This window comes from Elaeis guineensis, chromosome 3, assembly GCF_000442705.2.
Source record: "Elaeis guineensis isolate ETL-2024a chromosome 3, EG11, whole genome shotgun sequence".
NCBI lineage: Eukaryota > Viridiplantae > Streptophyta > Magnoliopsida > Arecales > Arecaceae > Elaeis > Elaeis guineensis.
Genome location: NC_025995.2, coordinates 115,916,878 through 115,931,785, shown reverse-complemented (window position 1 = coordinate 115,931,785; position 14,908 = coordinate 115,916,878). Strand labels below are relative to the sequence as shown.

Sequence of the window (14,908 nt, the reverse complement as noted above, 5' to 3'; positions counted from 1 at the left end):
AAAGGAGACTCAACTTGGCCAAACAATTAGGTTGGATCGAGGCCTAAAGCTCGGATTCAAAACTAGTTTAAATTGGATTTAGGTAAATTAATTAAACTGTACCAAGATCAAAGGAGGGAAAACAAGAAAGGGCGAAACTATAATTTCGGGATTTTCCCACGGACTGGCCTTCAAACAAAGGGCCACATCTGATCCAAGTGGGCACGTTTGAAATTTCCTTCCATCGTTCCCTGGGAAGAAATAAAATAAGGGGAAAAGTCGGATCTGCGTGAGGGAAGAAAATTATGAATAAAATAGGGTTGCCTAGATGGGAATAGAAGAGGAATAGAGAATAGAAAGAGAATATGGAATGAGAGTTGTAATTCCCTCATTCCCTCTCTGTCACATGAATTATTGATCTGGATCCTCTTTTCCCTTGTCAGCTCTGGACATCTCCTTACTCCTTATGAGGCGATTTTGGGGCAGGTCCCCTATTCAACAGACAACTCCCCTTCTTCTCATTAGACTCCTCAGAAAAATCCAAAGCCCATGCTTCTGACTGTAGCCCTATAGTTATATCTTAACTACTATAATTACAGCTAGCTCCCCACCTTCTTCTGTTTTAGTTATATTTTATTTGTTTTTCTAGCCGGGTTGTAAGATTATCTTAACCCTAATTCCTTTCCCTTAAAACCCATCTTCTTGTACATCAAGCCAAGAGCTTCCTTTGCCTCTTGGCTTTTGTGTTCGTCCTTTGTTGCTGCTGCTGCTGAGAAGAGAGAAGAAGCCCTTCTCTTCTAAGTTCAAGGTTTGTTTCCCTTCTCTCTGAGTAATTCTGAGTTCCTTAATTTGCTTTTTTTTTTTTTTTTTTGTTCCCCGAGTTCTATGCGGAGAGAACATGAAAGTTAGGTTATGCTCCATGACTAAGATCTAAGCAGTATGCGATGTGGTAGAGAATAGTCATCTCTACCTTCCATCGTAACACACTTCAAAAAATTATGTAACTAATTTTTGAATAACATACTCTAACTCTTCTCTCCACTTTCTATGGTTTCCATTGCTTATACTTTAGATCATAGAGTAGGCAATTATGCATCCAGGAAACGGGCAGCTTGCGGTGCCTCCAGGCTTCCGATTCCACCCAACAGATGAGGAACTCCTCTACTATTACTTGCGAAAGAAAGTGGCCTATGAAGCTATAGACCTCGATGTTATAAGAGATGTGGATCTTAATAAACTCGAACCATGGGATCTTAAAGGTTAGATATTTTGCCCTTCCTCGTTATTTTCACCTTGTGCAATATGATCTATATAAAGATACTTAGCTTTTTTGTTTGTGTGTGTGTGTATGGGGTTGGTTGGGGTTAAGGATAATTTGTGCAAAGATTAATGGAAGATGCCAAAACTTGTCAGCGTTTCATCCTATTTTAGCTGTACAAGGGAGGGTGATCTTCTATTGATTCTTGATTTGTTACCTCCATAACACCTTAGAAGAAAAACCTTACAATATGAACCCATGAAGCTATTATAGTTCACTCCGATGATCATGACTGAAGCTTAATGGTTCCTGATATCATGCAGACAAGTGTAGAATTGGATCCGGGCCTCAAAACGAGTGGTACTTCTTCAGTCACAAGGACAAGAAATACCCAACCGGAACACGCACCAACAGGGCGACAACTGCTGGTTTCTGGAAAGCCACAGGGAGGGATAAAGCTATCCACCTCAGCAACTCAAAGAGGATTGGCATGAGGAAAACCCTAGTCTTCTACACCGGGAGAGCACCTCATGGCCAGAAGACTGACTGGATCATGCATGAGTACCGACTTGATGATGAAAGTACAGATGTCCAGGTATCATAAACCGGTTTTTCCAAGCCTGGCAAAGACAATCTATTCCTTCTGATGGCTGCAGGATAAGTTTTTTTCATTTCTTGTTGCAACCTAAGGACTTAAACCTAGGGGTATGACTCTCTTGCTGGTGCACTACTTTCTTGAGATATGATGATGGTCATAAACTAAAATTCATGATATATCACTACAGTTAGCATAAGAAACCCTAGATCATCAATATATAATATTCCTTAGATTTACATAACATATTTGTGCGGTCATGATGTTACTCTCTAGTTACCATTATCTTTTCTTTTCCTCCCTCCTTTTTTGATCAGATTAGTCCTAATGATATCAGAGAACACATAGTGAGAATTGAAGATAAAAAGTACCCTATTTATTCAAATGTTGTGTATTGAAAAAGTTGAGTACTGTTGTAACTGAAACATGAGTAACCCAGCTGAATTTTTTTGGTACCGTGGTTATTTGTAGTCTGTGGTCTTTAATCTTGTGTCGGTGCTCTTCGTTACGCTTATCTTTATTGTTTTCTTGGAGTTTCTATCTTTATCCTTTTGTTTCATAAGCTGTATCTTCTCACTGCATCCATCTTCCTAAAGTTCTCGGCTCTTAAACGGCAGTCTCTTTGGGTGAAGCTAAAGGTTCTATGCAAGTTTCCCTTCAACTTTATTATTTGAATCCTTTATAATAATCTGTATTCACTAAAAAATAAATGATATCTCCATTTTTTCCCCATTCTAACCCTTTGCTAAAGCTTCATGAAATATTTTCACTGCAGGAAGATGGATGGGTCGTTTGTAGGGTATTCAAGAAGAAGAACCATCAGCGCGGCATCCCTCCCGAAGCCATACTAGAAGATGACCAACTTGATCCCCTGAGGGCAAACGGGTATGCTTCCATGGAGCAGAAGCAGAACTTCCAGCTGCCATGCAACTTCTCTTTTGACAGCAACATGCATCTTCCACAGCTGCTGAGCTCTGAATCCACCATCCCTCCTCTCATGCCTCCGGTCTCCATGAACGCTCTCGACCTCGAGTGCTCCCAGAATCTCATGAAGCTGACATCAGGGAATGGTGGAGGGCCTCTCCCACACGAGAGGTTCACTGGAAATTGGTCGATCTTGGACAAGCTCCTTGCGTCCCACCAGAACCTAGACCAGCTCATCCAGAGCAAATGCAACCCACTGTCTCAGCTCATGGACATGGGTTCATCAGTCCACAGGTTCCCGTTGCAGTATCTTGGCTGTGAGGCTGATCTCCTGAAATTTTCAAAGTAAGAACGCTACGGGGTTCTTTTGTTTGACTAGGTTTTAAACTATGTCTAGTGGTTTCAGGGTTTAAATGTATATACATGCATTTGTTTGGACCATGATCTTCTTTCAGTGGTTTCAACAAGGACTTTGTATCTGCGTTTGGTCTGATTAATGGTACGAGATACTACTAGGGCTTTTCAAATAGAATTAATCTTTTTGGCTTCTTTTTTTTTTTTTCTCCCTTTTCTGAGATAATCCTTGCCTTTCTCTAAGAAGCTATTGTGTCTTACTTGTTTAAGATGCTAAAAGAAATTAGCTATTTCCTTTGGTGACATAAATAATTTTGTAGCCTAGCTGCCCAAATGCCGATAAAGTTCTTCTTTAGTCCATTTCATTCATTAGTAATACTGGGAACATACGCAAAAGATCTTGGATCTTGTAAGAAGGGCATAAACGATGATCCCCTAGGTGCACTAGGTATCATCTATGATCTATCAGAAATACATCAAGCAGATCTCACCACAAGCTAGGTCATAGATGATCACTATCAGAAATTCAGCCTTTCAGCAAGGGATATCACCAAGGGATCTGTTCCTCAGAAAATCACTAAGAGATTAGAAAAAAAATTTCAAAGGATGTTAAGTTGCTTTCAAAATCTAGTTTCATTGATGAATCTTTAAGTAATTTGAAAGGAATTTATTGCCCTTGGTAAATCCCTTGGAAATCCCTCAGTAATCTGCAAGGGATTAGTAAGTGATTACTTCAATAATTTTCACCGAGGGATTTGCAAGAGAAGTTGTGTCTCTTAGAGATTTACCAAGAGATGAATCCCTTAGGGATGTTAAGATTTTTTTAAAATTAAAAAAAATTACATTAGAGAGGGATTTTTCCTTAGAAATCTCTTAGTCATATTGAAATTTAGTATCGAGCAAATATGACTTGCAGGCACTATAAGAATTGAGAGTATTAGTGATAACATAATAGTGATGATATGAAAAATTGAGGTATTCAATCCGCTATCATAACATGCATTTATATAAGACACAAAGCAAATGAAAAATATCATGCGGCCATTCATGACCGTCAAAATCAAATTTTAATGATCAATATATCTAGGATTGCCGGATTGAGACGGTTTTTTGTGATGATACTCTAATGATGATTATTTAAATAATGAATGATGAAGATGGACTTTAAATTTTAAAATTATACCACATTCAAAGAAAAATAGAAAAAAAATTATATTCTACCTTTATAGTATAATTTAAAATTTAAAGCACATCTTCTCCGTTCATTATCTAAATAATTATTATTAGAATATTGTAACAAAAGATCTCCTTGATCTGATAGCTCTAGCTATGTCGATCTAAAAATTTGATTTCGATGGTCACGAACGACTACGTGATGATCTAAAAGATAGAAACGACTGATAGATCTGAAAACTTACAACGATGATCTTAGTAATATTTGTAGTATATTATAAAATTTTTACTTCAATCGGACATCATTATCATGATCAATTTAGCATGGGATAATTTTAGTCGTTAAATAAAAAATGAGTAATCAAAAGATTAAGCGACGTTCGATTAAGATAATTTTTGAGATAAATAATTTTTGCTACTACTTTGATCATTTGTATATGAACCATATATATATGAACCATCCATGTTAAGCAGATCTTATAAAAGTATAAGTATAATTACTTAAAGACTTTAAGAATGAGAATCAAGAGATATAGTTTTGGATCATTCACATATACGCAGTTTAAATTTTACGATTACCATCATACAAATGATCAAAATAATAATAAAGATTATTTATCTAAAAAATCATCTCATAATCAGATACCGTTTGATCTTTTGATCACTCATTTTTTATTTAATGGCTCAAATCATCCCATGATAAATTGATCATGATAATGATGGTTGATTGAAGTAAAATTTTGATAGTATAATACAAATATCATTGAGATTATCGTTGTAAATTTTTAGATCCATCGATGATCTCTATCTATCAGATCATCATACGGCCGTTCGTGACCATCAAAATCAAATTTTAATAATCGACATAGCTAGGGCTGTTGGATCGAGATGATCTTTTGTGACAATATTCTAACGATAATTATTTAGATAATGAACGGTGAAGATAGACTTTAAATTTTAAAATTATACTATATTCAAAAAAAATAAAAAAAATTATATTCTGCATCTATAGTATAATTTTTAATCCATTATATGAAAAATTATATTTTATCTCTATAAAAAAAATTATGGCATTTAATCCACAATCATAACATAGATTTATATAAGATATAGAGCAAATGAGGCGTTTAACCCTTTACTAAAGGAATTCTATGATCCAATTAGGAAAAAAGAAAAAGATACAAGAATTGGCAGAAATAAAATTTTTATATCCTCTTTAATTTTATGGTTCATTTACAATTAAGTTACATAGTTATATTCATAAGGATAAGATATATCCTTACTTAAGCTTGACCAGATTCATCTTCACAATTTCAATATGGCTCATATAGAGGTGTCTTGCATTTATATTAGCACTAGCCCATAGAGTTAATTGAGACATTTCTATCTTGTTGGGTAGAGTTAACACTATCCAATTTTAGTAATATCTCTATGTATTATCTACAGGAGATTTGAATCAGACTGAATACAATATTTGAAGTGATTTAATTTGAGTTTGAGCCCATTTCTCATATGAAAATTGATTATATTTTTTTTGATCCATCTAATTAATACTTATTCTCGCATCCACCACTTATTTTTGAAAAAAAAAATCATGCTACTTTCCATCCCTTCAAAAAAAAATGGTCTACATATTGTATGCCCCAGCTGTAATTGGACCGTGTCAAATCCCAGGGTGGATAACAAGCCATGTTAACTATTATATTTTATCGATTCTTGATTGCACACTATTTGATGTGCATGTGCTCCAAGATTTGCCCCGTTTCACTTAGACCTGGTGCATCCAATTTCACCATAATTTTTTCAGATTATTTTCTTCAGCTGCTTAAGCCTCCACCCGACGAAACTCTTTCACATTCCTCGTAGAAATCCTAGCATCCATGCTTTCCTATTCAGCCGTTGTAAGCTTTCCACCGGATCGAGACTCTTAGATGGAGAAAACATAGGAAAAACTAGCAGAAAATGGAGGGAAGACAGGCAGAAATTGGCTGAAAAATGGAAAACAAACAGAAAATTGAAAGGTAAGAACTTTTCTCATGTGTATTAATCATTTTTTTAATTTTTTTTCTCTTTCTTTGGAAATCCCTGGTAAAGGAGAGCACCAAGGGAGATGGGAGGGTTTTCTTAGGTTCCCGTTTAAATTTTTTTCTTCTAGCATACGGATTTTTGTGGGAGTTGTGGCGGTGTGGGTTGGTCTCTTTAGGTTTTGAGAGCTTAATCTTGGTAGAAGCATGATATTTGTGGGATTTAGGAAAGTTTTGATTAAGCTCTAAGTCTCCCATGTGATTGAGACATTGAGTAATACCTAATTTTTCCATATGGATTGATCTTGTTTCTTTTTCTATTTTTTTTAAATTTCATTCCTCTTTATCTTTGGAGATCTATGGGAAAGTAGAGCACCCAAGAGAAATGGGAGGGGCTTCTTATTGAACTTTGATTGCTCTTTCTTATGGGAGGGGCTCCTGGGCTTTTTTTGTTCTTTTTTTTTTGGTAAAGAAATAAATGGGCAAATCTGTGTGAAACCACGATTCATTTGGTTGAAGATATATGATATGTTTTGAGCCATGAGGAGGTTCCCAAATGTATTGCTCATGAAAGACCTGATATTTATAGAACTTGGATCAAACTTTTAAGTCTTTGCTTGTAGTTTAAGTAACAGAAGCAGCAGTTTGAATTCTGGATTGCAATATCATGATGCAAACTTTGAAATACAGAATGGCCTATCTATTCTATCTTCTGCTGGCTTGTTGAAGTGCAAGATTATAATAACATCCACGTGCTATTGTTATATAGATTTTGGAGTTTTCTCTTTTTGCATTTAACCCTTATGTCTTTTTTTTTTGGCACTTAAACCCTTGTATGTTTCATCTACTGTGAATGACACCTTACACAGTAACAGGGCTTGCAGCTACTTCTTTATAGACTTTTGAGTGCACGAATAAAGTGTTGGAATTGTACCTAAGCCAGAGATATAAGAGAAATGAGAATGAAGAGGTCAACTAAGAAGTTACTAGCGGTTTCATTTCTCTGTTACTTATCTCTGTTTTCTTATTGCTCAACATTCTTTTCTTGTTTTTGGTTTTATTTTTATTTTAATCTAAATCTTTCAATTTATTTATGTGGGGAAAGGAGGATTTGTTGACTCTTATATTTTTGTATATCAATTTTTTATGACTTCTATATTTTTGCATATCAAATTTTTATGACCCTTGTATTTTTATATATCAAATTTTTATTTCCTTATGATTGATGTTATCATGAAAACTTGAGTGCCTACTCAATCCTGGCAGGTACCTCTTTGCATAATGCATGAGAGATCCAGCAATATTTTCTGGCTTCATCCCCTTGGATTCCATTGCCCATATCAGCCTCTTATATAAAGGCCACTTGATGTATGAAACATCTCTATACTACCAATCTGTTCCCGGGGATCGTGGCTTTGCCCTTGTACTGATTCCATTCCATAAATGGTTGATTTTTGGATGCCTAAAATCTGTGGAGATTTGGTTGGAACTAAAAATTACTCTAAGGAATAATTCCTTTGCTCTTGATGCTATTAGCAGTAGTGGCTCTTTTGTTCCTTTGTTTGCTAGAAACCCCAACAAGGGAAGTCGCCCTCCCCCTCTGAACCTCCACCCACAGACCAAGAATCCCATTGAAGGTTTAGTTAAGTTTTTTTTCTGAATTGGGATTTTAAAGAAATTTATTACGGTGAAAGCTCCAAGCATCCCACCCGTTTGAGACTCCAAGAAAAAATAGTTAATTGAAACTCCAAAAATAATAATAATAATATAAAAAAGAAATAAAAAAATTAGTTTAAGTATCCAGTGGATACATCAATTTTAAATAGGATGCGTTCAAAATTTTTGGTTAATTTTATAATTGAGTTTGGGATGGGTTCGGATAGTTAGATTTTAAATGGATTTGGATATGGATTGGGCATAACAAGTTTGGAATGAATTCTCTTTCTATATCATAATTTATTTTACTAATTAATTTATTCTTATACTCATTGATATGGATAGATCAATGATTCTTTAATTATTTAATATTTCTAATAGAAGCATATTCTAATCATTAATAGTTTTTGAAATTCTATAAATGTGTATTGCATTTAGAGATTTTAGTCCAGTCAACCATTTTTTCTAATTTGTTGGTTGCAGATTTAGAGAAAATTATTAAAGTATAAGTTATTGGGACTAAAGCAGAAAGAGAAGATTCATCGTATTCGTTGAGCAATACTTATGTTATTTACTATTAAAATCTTATCTATCATATTAAGCTTAATTTTTTTTTGCTCCAAAATTATGTTTAAGCGATATTTTTATTATTTATGATCCGATCTGACATGATTGCCACTCATAATTATCATTTACATCATTATTTTAAAATAGCTATACTTAACATTTATTTGATAAATTTTATAATTTTTTATAAAAGTGCTGACTATGCATTAATTTTATATAGGTAACAAAGGTAAATATATCAGGAGATCACAGTTAGATGTATAATCGCTTGAATAATGGATATGTCACTGACGAATTTAAGGAAGGGATTGAAAGATTCGTTCAATTTACATTTTCACAACCTAATAATGTGGATGAAAATAAAATTAGATGTTCATATTCAAAGTATCGTAATCTGAAGTTTTATACTAAAGATGAAGTGGTTTTGTATCTTTATTATAAAGGTTTTAATGAGCACTACACTGTGTGGACTTCACATGGTGAGACTTATAGTGAGTTCGGAGAATCTTCAGAATGTGATATTAATCCATACAAAAGATTGGTAGTAGAAGAGTTTAGTCCAGAATTTCAAGAAATGCAACCAAATATGGAGATCATCAATAAGGAGAGTTATGATGTGCATGAATCCCCAAATCCACATGCTAAGAAATTTTATTCTTTATTGAAAGTAGCGGATGAGCCATTTGGGAGGGTTATCAAAAGTACACCAAACTATCACAGTGTTACAACTCTTAAAGTGTAAGTCTAAATTTAATATGAGTGAAAATTGTTATAATCATCTCTTATCGATTGTCAAGGGTATGTTACTAGAAGATGAGAAGCTAGTAAACAATTTTTATGAAATAAAGAAAATGATGGGGAAGCTTGGTCTTGGCTATCAAAAGATTGATGTGTGTCCCAATATGTGTATGTTGTATTATTTGGAAGAGGAGGCAAAGACAGAATGCAGTGTTTGTGGTCATGCTCTGTGGAAATCTAAGAGAAATGATTGTGGTAAAAGGGCAAAGAATATTTCTTTTAAAGTATTACGATATCTTCCACTAACCGATAGGCTTCAAAGATTATTTTTGTCATAAAAAATAGTACAACATATAACTTGACATGCTTCAAATAGATGTGCAGATGGTTTTATAGCACACCCACGTGATAGTGAGGTATGGAAGTATTTTGATAGAATCCATCCTGACTTTGCATCTGATCCAAGGAATGTACATTTGAGATTGTGTACTGATGGGTTCAATTTTTTTTGACATTCATCAATACTTTATTCATGTTAGCCTATTCTGATTACGGTATACAATTTACCTCCTTAGATGTGCCTTAAGCAGCAGTACATTTTTTTAAATATGGTGATACCAGGCCCGAAGAGTTAAGGTAGAAATATTGATGTATTTCTAAGACCTCTAATTGAGGAGTTGAAGCAGTTATAAAGAGTGAGAGTGAATACTTACGATGTGAGTAGAAGGCAGAATGAAAGCAGCACTTTTATGGATAATTAGTGACTTTCCTGTATATGGTATATTGTCCGAATAGAGCACACATAGGAGATTATCATGTCCTTATTGTATGGAGCATACTAAGACATTCACCCTGAGAAATGGTGGTAAGGCATCATATTTTAACTGCCACCATCAGTTTTTACCCCTTGATCATCAATACAGGAGACAATGGGATACTTTTTCTCATGATTGAGTTGAGAGATATGTGCTCCGTCCTCGATTATCTGGTGAAAAAATATTGAACAGAGTATGTATGCTTCCAGATATCACATTTGGCATACAACATGTCAAAGAAAAGCTACCTGGATTTGGTGTTGAACATAATTGGATAAAAAGAAGTATATTTTGGAAGTTGCCTAATTAGGACACAAATCTAATCAGACATAATCTTGATGTCATGCACATAGAAAAAAATATGTTTGAGAAAGTCTTTAACACGATAATGGACATTAAGGACAAAATCAAAGATAACGCAAAGGCGAGGAAAGATTTGGAAAGATATTGCAACAGGCCTCATTTATACTTGAAGTCACATAATGACAGACTTTGCAAATCAAAAGCCTCTTATGCATTAACCATTATATAGAAAAGGGATATTTATAACTAGTTGAAGAAATTGAAGCTTCCCGATGGCTATGCCTCAAACATATCTCGATGTGTGAATGTTGATGATTGTAAGTTCTATGGCTTAAAAAGTCATGATTGCCACATACTTATGGAGAGATTGCTCCCTATTACTTTTCAAGGTATGGTGCCACCTCCAGTGTGGGATACGATAACTGAGCTATGTCATTTTTTTTGGGATATATGCTCCACTGTCATTCAGGTTAAGCATATGGAGATCTTAAAGAAAAATATTGTTGAAACCTTGTGTAAGTTGAAAAAAATCTTTCCTCCTGCTTTCTTTGATTCTATGGAATACTTATCTGTTCACTTGGCTTATGAAGCAAAAGTTGGAGGACCAAATCAATTTAGATGGATGTATTTATTTGAGAGGTACCATTCTTTATTCTCAATATATAGTTTGTTAAATTCGTATTTTATATAACGGAAATTTTTGTTCTTCAGGTACATGTTGTATTTAAAAAATATGATGCGAAATAGGTCTTCTATCGAGGGTTCAATATGTGAGGCTTATGTTATTGAGAAAATTAGCTCTTTTTGCTTATATTATTTTGAGCCTGAGGTACAAACAAGATTGACTCAAGTCCCATAAAATGATGATGGGGGAGATGTGGGGCTTTCAGGACATCTTTCATCTTATAGGTTAATGATTGATAAGGAATATGATGCTGCACATATTTATGTGTTGTTTAACTGTGAAGAACTTGGATCATTTATAAAGTAAGTATTCTATTTTTTTTATTTATAATGTATATCAAATATTAAATTATTTGGATTAATTATATATGACTAACATGAGTACAGTCGATATGAGTTGCATGTCAGGACAGGTTTACCTTATATTACTGATGCAGAAGTTGAGAGACTACATGAGCATGAGTTTGCAAGATGGTTGAAAAATTTGATTAATCGACAATGTACTCTATGTAATATATTTTTTTATTATTGATCATTAAGTTATATGAACCTAATAATTATTTCTTGAAAATAAGTAAAGAGTGAGAGGCATAGAATTGATCAGCGTATTATGAATATAGCACAATGCCTAAATCCAGGAGTTACAACTTTCAAAGGATATTTTGTCAATGGTTTTAAATTTCACACATTTGAATATGGCATCAATAAAAAAAAATGAACAGTGGTGTGTGTGTAAAAGCAAGCTGTTACAATAACTTTAAACGTGATTATTATGGCATATCATGTTAACTGAGATCTTGGAGTTAACTTATTACGGTGCTAGAAATAAAGTTGTGTTGTTTAGATACGATTGGTACGATACTGAGAGAGGCATAAGAGTGCATCGTGATCATGATCTCGTGGATGTGCATCATAGATCACGATTGAATACCAATGAGCCTTTTGTATTCGTACAACAAGTATATTACACCACTTATCCATGCAATAGTAGGAAAATACATGATTGGTGGGCTGTATGTAAAACTAAAGTTAGAAATTCTTTTAATATCCCTTTAGCATATACAGATGATGGCAATGTATCTTCGGATATTGATGTATATCAAGAAGATGATATCACAAATTCATCTGTAGTTCAAGCTAATGAAGAACTTGATACACCCAATTTGCTAGTTGATTTCTCTCAGTATGAAATGCTTGATGATAATAAGATATATAAGTTGCGACAAAGACTAGAAGAAGCAATGGTAGAAGAGGAAGAAGATGAAGAAGATGCAGAGGATAAGGAAGAAGAAGAATTTGAAGACGATGATGACTCTGATGAGGAGGAAAATGAGTTTGAATTGCTTGATAGCGATAATGATTGATTTATACAATGTTGCTTTTCACATTTAAATTTAGTTGCTATGAATCTGTTATCATATTGGACTGTCTGCAATTATATATATTATAGATAATTTTGATTATAATTAATCAAATATTTATTTTGACTATTTTATCTGTGCCTATGTTGTGGGTTTATTTTATATTATTATAAATAATATATGTAATCTTAAGTTAGATTCATGATATATAATATATGCATCTAATCTTTGTATATAAACAGGATAATGACACGTAGTGGTGCATCTAGACTTGGTCGAAGAGGTGGTAGAGGAAGAGACGCATCCCGACAACAGCTTCAAGATAAACATGATGGGGATAGTGGGAGACACCCACAACGATCTTCTCATAGGCTATTTGACATACCTTCGCCTGCTGAGGGGCATGCCTCCTTGCCCATGGAGGAGTCTTCTATCAATCCTTCATCTCATATGCCTGACAGTATAGGTTCGATTGATTCTATGCGTATAAGATGTTCGAACCAGCTAGTCCCTGAGCCAACCATTGAAGTAGATAAAGTTTTCATCACAATAGAAATAAATAAGTTTTATAATTATCTATTTTTATTTAATATTTATTTTTATTGTTATTTTGTATGATTAATTTGGTTGATGGCTTATAAAAAGATTCATCGAGCCCGAGGTATCACATCAGGTGAGTATTTGACTGAAGTAGTGCTTTAAAGAAGCTTGGCCTTTATGGGAAATATTGGAGCAAACAACCAAAGATGAGTTATTGCACAGATTTGAGATGTTGTATTAGATTTTTACTTAGCTTATAACGTAAGTAAATTATTATGATAACACTGCATAAGTCTTCGATGTGTATTGCATGTAAGATACAGATGATCTCCAGTAAAAGATTATAATGTTAGAAAATACTGAGTGAGTACCAATAGATGTTTACTTACTGGTATGATGAGTGAGGTATAAAAAAAATATATTGATGAGTTAAAAGAGGCAAATCTGCAAGCCATACTTGCAGACATGATTGGCAAAGTTCATCCAAGTTGGATAAAGCAAGAGATATAGGATGAGTTATGTCAGAGGCATTGGCTTAAGGATAAGTGGCAGCAGAAGTCTAAAGCTGGTAGAAAAAATCGAATAAAGCAAAAAAAAGGATCGATTACTAAGCATTCAGGGAGTTTTATTCCTTTTGTGATGCACAAGCGAAGGATGGTAATTTATTAACTATTTTTCTTTTATTTCTGATGTTTGTATTCAATTATATATTTATGATATATAATAACTTGTTGCAGACGTAAGAGAATGGTGCAGAACCAACTATTGTCATACTTTTTGATTGCACCCATAAAAAGAAAGGGATAGGGGAGTTCATGGATGCAAAATCTAAAAAAATTAGCGTAGGTTCTCAATTTTTTATCTAAATATATTTATATATTAATATATATTGACATATGTATATACCATAAGTATATCAATAAGTATTGAATGATTGAGCATTAAATTGAATAGTTAGTTCGTATTATTAATATGTTATATATTTGCTATTTTAGAAAGTCATAATTTTAAGATAAACTCTGTCGAATTTTTTAAAAAATATCTAATAGATTTTAGATATTTAGATTTATAGAGTTAGGATGTTACATTAACAGATAAATTACTGTTATTATGTTTGTCTTATTTTTATGCATATCATTCATAAAATAGAGATATTTGCTTATTCATTTTTTTAAAGGTCTGAATTTTTTTAATGTATGGTTGCAGGAGGCATATAAGACACTCTTACAGAAAAGTATGGCTCAGAGACTGATTTGCAGCCTTCATTTGATGCTAATATGTGGGTGGAAGTCATGAAAAGTATTTCTAAGAATAAAGTGTATGAATTTGGACCGAATGCATATTTATCCAGCATACTCGCAAGAACTCCTATATCATGCTCTACTTCTCAAGCAGATGGTCCTTCAGAGAGTGCATCTACTGTCTACTCTGCTACTCCAAGAGCTATGGAGATGACACAGGAGCATATTGTAGGGGCTTCGATGAATCCTCAACATAGAAAGATGCTGCGATCTCCTATTTCTAGTCTTGATTTTACATCATCTGAGCAGTTGTCATCTTCTCCACAAGAAGGAACTCAGTCAGATATCCCTCCAACTGATCCTCTATGTGATTGATGCTTGGTTATGAACTTATTAGATGTAGTCTTATGTTTAATGCTAGATATTAATTGAAGTTGAATTGTGTTTAATGTTTTGATATGTTGTGTTTATTTATATATTAAAATCTTGATGGATACTAAATTTATGTAGTGAAAGTTTTATGAAAATGTGTTTGCTCAAATGTGTTGATGTGTTATTTTGTGTCATAAAATATTGGATTGTGGTTGATATGTTGAGAATTAGGATATGTACAGGCATGCTAATGTATTTATAAAATAGTCTTCCAAGTGTAAGTTTTACTAAGGGATTTGTAAGGAAAATAGAATGTTAAATGAA

General features: G+C 33.7%; 1 protein-coding gene and 1 pseudogene across 1 annotated transcript; both read left to right on the top strand.

Moving 5' to 3' along the window:
- The first annotated feature begins 648 nt into the window (after window positions 1-648).
- On the top strand, window positions 649-3,246 carry LOC105040683 (NAC domain-containing protein 76). The gene is made up of 4 exons (XM_010917331.4): window positions 649-787; window positions 1,052-1,238; window positions 1,561-1,832; window positions 2,608-3,246. Exons 2-4 carry the CDS (start codon window positions 1,070-1,072, stop codon window positions 3,103-3,105), a joined length of 939 nt encoding a protein of 312 aa, XP_010915633.1. The 5' UTR covers window positions 649-787; window positions 1,052-1,069; the 3' UTR covers window positions 3,106-3,246.
- A 4,427-nt stretch (window positions 3,247-7,673) lies between these two features.
- On the top strand, window positions 7,674-14,587 carry LOC140856332 (uncharacterized; annotated as a pseudogene).
- The last annotated feature ends 321 nt before the right edge of the window (window positions 14,588-14,908 follow it).